The sequence below is a fragment of the Lactuca serriola genome, chromosome 4, assembly GCF_051521515.1.
Source record: "Lactuca serriola cultivar US96UC23 chromosome 4, Lser_US96UC23_V15, whole genome shotgun sequence".
Classification (NCBI taxonomy): domain Eukaryota; kingdom Viridiplantae; phylum Streptophyta; class Magnoliopsida; order Asterales; family Asteraceae; genus Lactuca; species Lactuca serriola.
This window is the reverse complement of record NC_136411.1, coordinates 338,530,539-338,540,888: the sequence shown is the minus strand read 5'-3', so window position 1 is coordinate 338,540,888 and position 10,350 is coordinate 338,530,539. Positions and strand designations below refer to the sequence as shown.

The 10,350-nt window shown below is 35.6% G+C and overlaps 1 protein-coding gene across 1 annotated transcript; it reads left to right on the top strand.

The window, feature by feature from the left end:
* The first annotated feature begins 1,480 nt into the window (after positions 1–1,480).
* LOC145097489 (RING-H2 finger protein ATL8-like) lies at positions 1,481–2,395 on the top strand. Its single transcript, XM_079035056.1, has one exon. It carries the CDS (start codon positions 1,571–1,573, stop codon positions 2,138–2,140), a length of 570 nt encoding a protein of 189 aa, XP_078891182.1. The 5' UTR covers positions 1,481–1,570; the 3' UTR covers positions 2,141–2,395.
* Positions 2,396–10,350: the final 7,955 nt, after the last annotated feature.

Genomic DNA, 10,350 nt, shown 5'->3' with positions numbered 1-10,350 from the left:
TTATTCCACTCTTTGGTGTCATTAGGTGTGATACCATTAGAGGGATTCTGGTTTGGGTCCTCTCATCCAAGCAACTTCATGGAGGATCAAGATCTCAAGATAAGGCATTTACTTTATATTAAGGATAGGGGTATAGCAATTCAGTGCATATCATCTTTTGGTTAATATTATGGAAACATGGTTGCATATCATCTTTTGGTTCATATTTTGTAGACATTTACTGGTAACTAAGCAATGGTCAGAATTGGTCAATGTCATATTTAGTTCAAATTTGGTTGTGCTATCAGCGTTGGTCAATGGCACTTTTATTGTTCATATTTGTTTCATAGTAGGTTGTACTTTGATTTCATCCTAATGCATTACAATATAAGCAAAATGGTGATTTCATTGCAAAAGAAACAACATCATCGTACATAGTGACCACATTGCCTTTACATTAGCTTAAAATACAAACAAAAAAAAACACATCATGGGCCACCCTAGAAAAACACCACCTCATACACCTTGCACTGCAACAACACCACCTCTTGCACCTTGCATCACAATAAAACCTATTGCTCCTTATACTTGAGCTGGAACAACTTCTAATACTACTTCTTCCATTTGTTCTACGTCTCTGTTCTATCCATTGTGCAATTGTAAGAGCAAATTCCTTGTACCACTGATTAGGGAGTACAAGATCCACCCAATCAAAAGAATTTGCAATCCTTACTCGAATCATGGATAACCCGAGATTAAAGAAAGAAAAGAAACTAAAAGATGAAAAATTTCAACATTTAACAACTAACCCTATAATTTAGGCATCCAATGAATCTTCTTCTAGGATTTCATATTTTGCATGAAGTCCACCTTCCAACGGGGTCACCACAATTACAATGTGTCCTTTGATGGTGATTGAACCTTGTCACAGCCCTGCTTCCAACAGATAAAGAAGACGGCATTCTCATCTTTTCATTTGTGAAATACGAGACTAGGGTTCATGAAGGATTGAAAGTTTGGTGCTTATCTAAGGTCGAAAACTCCGCATAAGCCTTTTATTTAATGAATCAGTTGTCAACGTAAGCTTTTGTTGCCACATCACCAAGTAAACCGACTGTACCTGCAAAAAAAGAGGCAATCTTGTCAATAAATGTCAACAATTAAGAATTGAGTGTCAAAAAAAATTAATTTAAGACTATTAAATCGATAAAAACATTGAAACTTTAGTATATATATCTACTAAAAAACAATAAAATAAAAAAAATTGCCTTTTAATAGCAGCCATTTCGCAGATAGGATGCCAAATGAGGTTGCTATTTCATAGGATCTGCCAAAATTAATGATTATTTTGATTTTTATTTAATATTTGAAAAAATAAAAACATTAAAGAATTATATTACTGGTTTATTTATATTTTGCATTATCCAATTATAATTTGTGTACGTATATTACTTATGATCCGTATAACGTTTTAACGGTTGCCAACTGATCCCCTATAAAACCTCTTTGCTCCCCTCCTCCCCTGTGTTCAGATACTTTCCACTCCTCCAAAGCAACCCACCAACACACACAAAAACACACACACACACAGATGTCTCGTCATTTCAGGATGCTCGGAGGTCAAAATTCATCCACCACCGCCGTCGCCGAGCAACAGCAGGACCCCACCAATGTCGACTCCGACTTTGTCGTCATCCTCGCCGCCCTTTTATGTGCCCTAATCTGCGTCCTCGGTCTCGTCGCAGTCGCTCGCTGCACCTGGATCCGTCGGATCTCCGGCATAGTCATTATCGGTCGTACAGATCACTCTCCACCAGCGGCAGCAAACAAAGGTCTAAAGAAAAAAGTCCTCAAAGCTCTCCCGAAGCTCACCTACTCCACAGAAACAATGGCGGAGAAATTCCCCGACTGCGCTATCTGCTTGACAGAATTTGTCTCCGGTGACGAGATCAGAGTGTTGCCGAGGTGCGGACATGGTTTTCATGTCATGTGCATTGACACTTGGTTCGGATCTCATTCCTCGTGTCCGTCTTGTCGCCAGATCTTAGTAGCTCCGCCGAGATGTAAGAAATGCGGTGAAGTTCCCGGCGGTGAATCCACTGCAGCTCAGACTGCGAATCATATATCAACAACTGCTTCAATCGACAGGTTTTTGCCCTAGCTTGAAAATTACCGATTTGATTCATTTCAATTTGTAGTTAGGTTTAGAATTGTACAGTAATTAATTAGGTGAAATCATCTTCAAACAAACATGATTATCCTATATAACTACAGTTTATCTGAATATGTGTGAATTTAAACTGTAAAAACAGGAGATATTTTATTAGCTTCATGATTTTAATCAATTCAACTTGTTTGTATGCTGTAAAGATATATTCTCTCTGGTTTATACTCGACAGACATTCCTGTTTGTTCCTTTTCTTTGTCCTTTTTGTAAAACAACAAATTATTGAGCTTCAATTACAAGATTGATCCCATTAAATTGGGATCCAATGATCAATGAAACTGTAGTGAGTGGCTGAGTGCATGTGCATCAAACATACTTTTAAAATCGAAAAATGCTCACCAAGAACTCGAATCAGTTCAAATTTGGGGAATGAAATCTTCATGGATGCATAATTTTAGGGTAATTGTTTATCCACAAAAATGATGAATCTTGTATATGTGTGAAATTGACACACTCCACACGCAAAAGATTGATAAAAATCACTCATTCATATTGCATGTGTATATAAGTGTATTCTTTTACACCACTTCATCAATAAGACAAATACTAGTGGAAAGACCTAATCTGTTATTATTTTTTTTAGAGAAATATAATGTTTGACTTGTTATGTAATTTAATAATAAGGTGCATGAGTTTACATTATTAATAATTAATGTTATTATATAATGTCGGTAATTAGAAAATTATATAATGGATACAACAAAATCAATAAAGGGACACAAGTAAGATGAAAAAAAAAAAAAAAAACCGATGCAACAAGCACAAGTGGTAAATGAAAAGCTAGTGAAATTACCCCAAATATGTTGATTAATTTGCTTCGACAGTTGTAAGATTGTGTAATTGAAAAATCTATTTGCTCTCTATGTTTATGAATCTGAAAATAATTCTTAGGATGATTTTACAACAAACGTGTATTAAATCACACAACCTCTTTTGGCGTTCATGTAAATTTCATGGAACATTAAAATAAAGTTGCCAACATGTTAATGTAACTAAACGACTAAATTTCGAAAGAAAAGGTTGTTTTGTGTAACAACTTGGAATAAAGGGTACCGCTTTTGCTTTTTCTTGGATGGAAGAAATATTGATTAGCAAATGCTGTTTAGTGTGCTGCAGCTAGCTGATAAGTTATCTGATTTTTCGAGCTTTTTTAAATTGTTTACAAATCAAAAAGTAGTTTATAAGCTAGATTTTTAAAAAGTTGCTTAGATACCTTTTAGAGATTTTTTTTTAATTTTAAAAAATATATATTTTAATTAATTATAGAAACACATTCATTTAAATTTTCTTTTATATCATTTTGTATTTTTCAGCTAGCTTTTCATCTAGTTTTACCAAACACCGTTTTTTTTATCAGCTATCAGATAGTTTTTCAGCTAAAAACTAATAAATCAAACATAGCCTAAGTGTTTGGAAAATGGTTTGTAGTAGGATGTTTTTTTTGGATAGATTACAAGCAAAAATTTCAAAAACAAATTAGAACGTTGAGAAAAATGACCGTTATGAAAGAATAAAAGAACGGAAATGGCGAATTTATTTGCATTTTGTAAAAATGATCATGTATGTCAGCAAATCTAAATTGGGAAAATGACTTACCATGGTAATTAACTTTTCGGTATGTTCACATATAGGTAACTATTTTTTTTTATACATATCTAGGTAACAAACTTGTTGGAAGTGTTCACATATGACCCTGCTATAGCAGGTTAAATCCTAAACGTGAACACTTTTAACAAGTTCGTGACCTAGACATGTACAAAAAAATAGTTACCCAAATATGAACAAAACGAAAAGTAAAAGTAAATTACATGAATGGTCCCTATGGTTTGGGGGAATTTGTGTTTTTTGTCTCTAATTTATTTTTTTAACTTGGATGGCCCCTAGTTTTTATTTTTATTGCGTGTTTGGTCCCTGTTTTATCTAAAAAGACTATTATGTCATTATTAATTTATTTTTTAATTAATTTTCTTATTTATGTATTTATTTTTTACATATTAAAAAAAATTAATAGACCTCACATATTTGTATCGGATGATCTTTACTGTTAATTTTTTAATTAATTTATTTTTTAACTCGGAGGATCCCTACTGTTTAATTTTGTTACGAGTTTGGTCCGTGTCTTACCTAAAAAGACTATTGTGCCTTTATTATTATTATTATTTTTTAATTATGTATGTATATTTTATATATTTAAAAAAAAATTAATAGACCCCACATATTTGTATCTCCTTACAATCTCATCTCTCATCATCCTCAACTTCTATTTATTTTCCATCTTTAGTGATATCAACATCTTCACCGTCCCTTCTTTTTTCGGTCCTTCAACTCAATCGAATCAATAAAGAAACCTAGATCCAAAGTTTTAGGGTTTTTCATGTGCACATAAGATGTTCTTTTGTTCAAAACCCGTCAATTATGAGGGAACTTTCCATGTCCACATCTCGTGAGGAGTTTTCACAACCTTCTTTGTAGGGACAAGATTGAGGATGTAGGCGGATGTCTCTAAGGCATACCCCTAGAAGTGAATAGGAAGAGAAGCACGACTCATCATGGAACGAACGATGTCCAATAAGGTCGGATTATGCCTCTCAGCCACACCATTCAATTGTGGTGTCCTAGGAGGAGTCAATTGTGAAACTATTCCACATTCCTTTAGATAGTCGTTGAACTCGATACTAAGATACTCTCTGCCTGTATCGGATCTAAGCATCTTTATCCTCCTGCCCAATTGATTCTTGGATTCTTGTTTAAACTCTTTGAACCTTTCAAAGGTTTCTGAATTATGTTTGATTAAGTATATATAACCATATATGTTATAATCATCAGTGAAATTCACATAGAATCGATTAGCATCCCTTGTAGATGATCTGAAGGGTCCACACACATCTGTGTGTATGAGACCCAATAAACCTTCACCTCTTTAACAAGATCCAGTAAAAGGAGATTTTGTCATCTTTCCTAAAAGACAAGATTCTCATGTATCATCTGACCTTAGGTCAAATGATTCCAACATTCGATCCTTTTAGAGTTGGGTGATATGTTTCTTGTTAATGTGTCGAAGAAGACAATGCCATAAGCACGCTTTGTCTACCCCATTAGACGAATCAATATGAGACACATCATTGCCTAAATTATCAACACACGTCACAGTTTTATACACACCATCCCAAGGTAAAGCTTAAAAATAAAAAATGTCATTTTTATAAGCAGAAATAGAACCATTCAAATCATTAAATGAATATCTAAACCCTTATCTGAACAATGCATGAAAAGAGATAACGTTTCTTGTCATTTTTGACGAGTAGCAAAAATTTATTAAATCTAAACTAACACCATTACTACGCCCTAGACTATAAAATCCAATCTTGGTAACATGAGAAGATCGCATATTCCCCATGATCAAGTTCATTCTACTGTGCTCCACCTCCTCACTTTTTTTAGCCCCTACAAATCAGAACAAATGTGAAATCCACATCATGTATCAAGGACCCAAGAATGAGAAGATGATGAGTTATAATGAAATAGTGTATATACCTGTATAAGTTGGCTTCACTTTTCCATCTTTGATATCTTGCAAATACTTCGAGCAACTTCTTTTCCAATCCCCCTTGTCGTTGCAGTAAAGCAAATTGCATCTTTTGGATCAGAAGAGGGTGGATGATCAGAACCGGACTTTCCTTTAGGGCCACTATTGGACGACCCTGCATGATACTTTCCCTTCCAGTTCTTCTTGGGAGGACCTTTCCTCTTTTTACCCTTTCCTTGTCCAATGGCTAGGACGAGAGCACTAGAAGGAGTGGAGGTTATACGTTTTCCCTTCACTCCTACTTTAGTTGTCTACAAAAGGTTGTGCAATTGAGCCAAGGTGGTTTCAGTGTTGTTCAGATGACAGGTCAGGATGAACCGATCATAACAATTTTGTAAGGAGTTTAGAACTATGTCAATAGCCAACTCCTAATCAAAGTGCACATTAAGCCTAACAAGGTGCTCCATGTATCATTGCATCCTTTGCACGTGGGCACAGATAGAGTCTCCCTCTTTGAGCTTGCAAGCTATGAGGGCTTTAATCACCTTGATTTTTTCTTGACGAGCAGGCTTGTGGAACTTTTCCACAAGGTCCTTGTTCATCTCATACAACCAGTAGTCTTCATATAATCTCTGCAACTCAGGGGTCAAGGTGGCTACCATGATGAAAGCATCTTTTATTGTATCATTGTTGTGCTTCTTGTAGGAGGATAATTCTTCAGTAGTGGTCTTTTCTTCGTCGATTTCATTTTGTTCATTTTTTAGAACATACTCTTTGTTCTCAAAATGAAGGGCCATTTTTATATTCCGCATCCAATCAATCTAACTGGAACCATCCAATATGACTTTGGAGTAGCTAGAGAGCAAGGAGAGTTATGGTGGTTGGAGGAGGAACCAGAAGCATCATTTCGAGTAGACATTTGTAAAAGGAAGGTAGTTTTAGTTAGATAATAATAATCCTTAATATAGAAACCCAAAATTAAATATTAAGGTTAGGATCCAACTATATAATTCACAACTTAGAAAATGGACGCCATAATCTAATTGTAAATTTTATGAAGGTAGGTAAATTTCGATTTACCAATTCCACCAATAGAAAATGAAATTTAAAAGAAATTAAGTTACGTGAAATTCCTAGGTCTTTTGAGATGCATTGAACTATTCAATGACATGTTTAATATCTGATTATGCTATTCTATTTGTGACTGGGATACCAAGTAGGGGTGTTCACGGTACTGTTTGAAACTGTGAAACCGGCCAAACCGGTCATCGGTTTGGTTTTACGGTTTGTATTTTTCATTACGGTTTAGCTTGCGGTTTAGAACTTTTCATACCGTAGTGAACGGTTTGGCTTACGGTTTTTAAGATTTCAAATCGTTTAAAAACTGGATCGGACCATACGATTTAAATATATATATATATATATATATATATATATATATATATATATATATATATATATTTAATTTAATTTTTTATATGTAATTGTATTTTTTGTATTATATATTAATTTTTATATATAAAAATTTAAAACCCATACGTCCGCGGCCCACACTCCTACAACCCAATCCTTTCTTTTGTGAAATCCAATTAAAAATTGAGAACTATCTGTCTATCCCAATCCAACTATCCCAAACAGGCAACACTCAATAGAGTCCAGTCCGGAGCAGGTTTCTATCTCAGTTTATCTTTACCCTAATTGAAAAATATGCTGCCTCAGGGGGTGTTTGGCTTAGCTTTTGAGAGGGCAAAAGTCATTTTAGGAAAAGTTGCAAAAAGTCAGGTTTACTTGACATTTCCAAAAAGTTCATTTTCCTTATATCCAAAAGTAGCTTTTACAAGATCTGTTGCTTTTACCAAACATCTTTTAGCTTTTTATCTTTTCCTAAAAGCTAAAAGATGTTTTAAAAGATAAAACAAACACCCCCTCAGTTTATATTACCCTAATCAAAAAATACGCAAGCAGCTCCGCCTGCAGCAAGAGTCGAATTCGTTGTTCTTCTTCTTCTTCACTTTTTCGTCAGAATCTGCTCCGCTAGCAGCAAGAGTCGAAGTCGTTTCCTTTCTCCAAAGACGCAAGCAGGTCCGTTTCTTGTTCTTCCATTCTGAACACATCATTTGTGTTTAATCATAGGCTTTCCAGAGGTATTATCAATCAAAGCCGATCCAGATTTTAACTCTGTACAAAAGGGTTATAGCAATGAAAATACTGAATCAAATTCATTTAGTAAAACGTTATCTCTATTATTTCCTTCCCAAAGCTCAAAGCACTGGCTTGTTCGTGTAGAGATGCCAACATCAGGAGTCATCACTAGGGGCATACTTGGTTGATTATTATACTCGGATACTAACCAAAGTTTTGGGAAAGTATGTATTTATGTTTTCCTTGTAAAAATGAAACATTTTTTTGCTTTCTTTGGCATTCTAATCTTCAATTTGATTTTAATATAACAGTGAGAAGAATGCACATATGTGTATATATCATATTTCCTTACACTCTGACTATAGATTCTATTTTGAACTCAATGATGAGTATGCAAAGGAATTATCCAGTAAGTTATACTGTAAATTCATGTTACACTATTTGTTTCTATCTTTTTGTAAATTATGAGTGTGTAGCAAGTGTTTGTAACGTCCCAAAAATACAACCCAAATTTTTTTATTTTAAAACATAACTAAAACCATAATATATATATATATATATATATATATATATATATATATATATATATATGTATATATATATATATGTCATATAATAGCCCATGAAGCATGTATCTCAAAATGTCATATCAAATGGATCAAATCAAAACTGTATCAAACATATCAAAATATCTGAGTAAAATTCCCAGGATAAAAGTTGTAACAATGGTGTGTGTCATGCCATCAACCCGAGCTCTTCCCCTTGCTAGCGGAAGTACCTGAAACCAAAACTGAAACTATAACCACGAAACTTAGTGAGCTCCCCCAAAGTACCACATACCAAACATTAAAACATAAAGCACATACTAGGCCTTGCCCACTGCATTGGACCGAAGTCCGAAAACTAACAAAGGCCTTGCCCTCTGCATTGGACCGAAGTCCCGAAAATGCATCAGACCGAAGTCCGGAAACTGACTGAACATAGCATAAAATAATCATAACTACTAACATAACACATATACTACATACTGCATCAGACCGAAGTCCAGAACACATAACACAAAGACATGCTTGATTCACAAAGACATCAAGCACACTGAACTATTGCATCGGACCGAAGTCCGGAACTACTGCTAACTTAACGGGCCGACATTGTGGTCGTACACCCGTTCCTACTGGAAGGAAACTCACCTCGTAATACTAGTTGCTGAGATGCTAAATCTGAAGCTGGCTGACTGCTGCTCTAGAACTCCCCGACTACAATCCCATAAACACTAAATCAGATACTGATAACTGTTCTCGGGGTAAAATGACTATTTTACCCCTAGTCAAAGTCAACTTCCTAGTCAAAGTCAACTTTCAGTTGACCGGATTCGCCGAGTTGGGCCGCCAACTCGCCGAGTCCCTAACACCTTTTCTAATCCTCTACTCGCTTCAACTCGTCGATTTTGGGAACAACTCGATGAGTTCTTCTTCCATACTAACGTCTAATCTAACTTCATCTGACTCGCCGAGTTGTATGATCAACTCATCGAGTTCTCTTTCATCATATGAACACGTCCAGTCTATGACCCGCCGAGTTGTATGAACAATTCGTCGACTCTGTTCTTGAGACAAGAACATTGCCTTGGACTCGCCGAGTTCGGAATATGGACTCGTTGAGTCTCTTGCATGTCATTACTATACAGTCGATTCTACTCAACTTCAGTGCATCCAATTCATAGACCTGCGCTTCTAGGGCTGGTTTTGCACGTAAAGTTTCCAACTTTACGTGCATGCACACGAGAATGGGGCTAAAACACCAAAATCATCCAACACTAAGCACCTAGGGTTTGGAACAAGGCTATATTTGCATAAAGGTAGCTACATAGAGTTCCTAGAGCTCAATAACATCCAGATCTATGGTCTCCATCCTAAGGAGAGCTGAAATCTCGAGTTTGAATCATATAAAGCTCCAAAAGAGACATAAACAAGCATAAAAGAGGGTTTAATGGAAGAATAAACAAGGTAATAACTTTATTACCAGAATATGAAGCAGATGGAAGCTAGCTCTTAGATCCCCTTTCTCTTCTATTGATCTTCTTTCCTTCATTCTCTTCTACAACTCCCAAGCTATCACAAAACACTCAAGCTCAACAATGGGGACTAGGGTTTTACAGAGGAATGCTCTAAAGGTGCTGGAGGCTGGGGTGGGAGGCTATAATGACATTTAAATAGGGTACAAACCCTAGGATTTAGGGTTTCTTCCAGACAAGGGGACTTGCCAAGTCCGGAATATGGACCTGTCGAGTCGTCAACTAAAATGCATGCAAATCCCGTCTCTACTCGACTAGTCGGGCTAGTTACTCGTCGAGTTCCTCTTAAGGAAGAAAAATACTATATTTAAATCACATACCAGAAATGGGGCATTATAATTCTTCCACACTTATATTAGACTTCGTCCTCAAAGTCTGCTGCTGCTGAATCTAAAAATAACT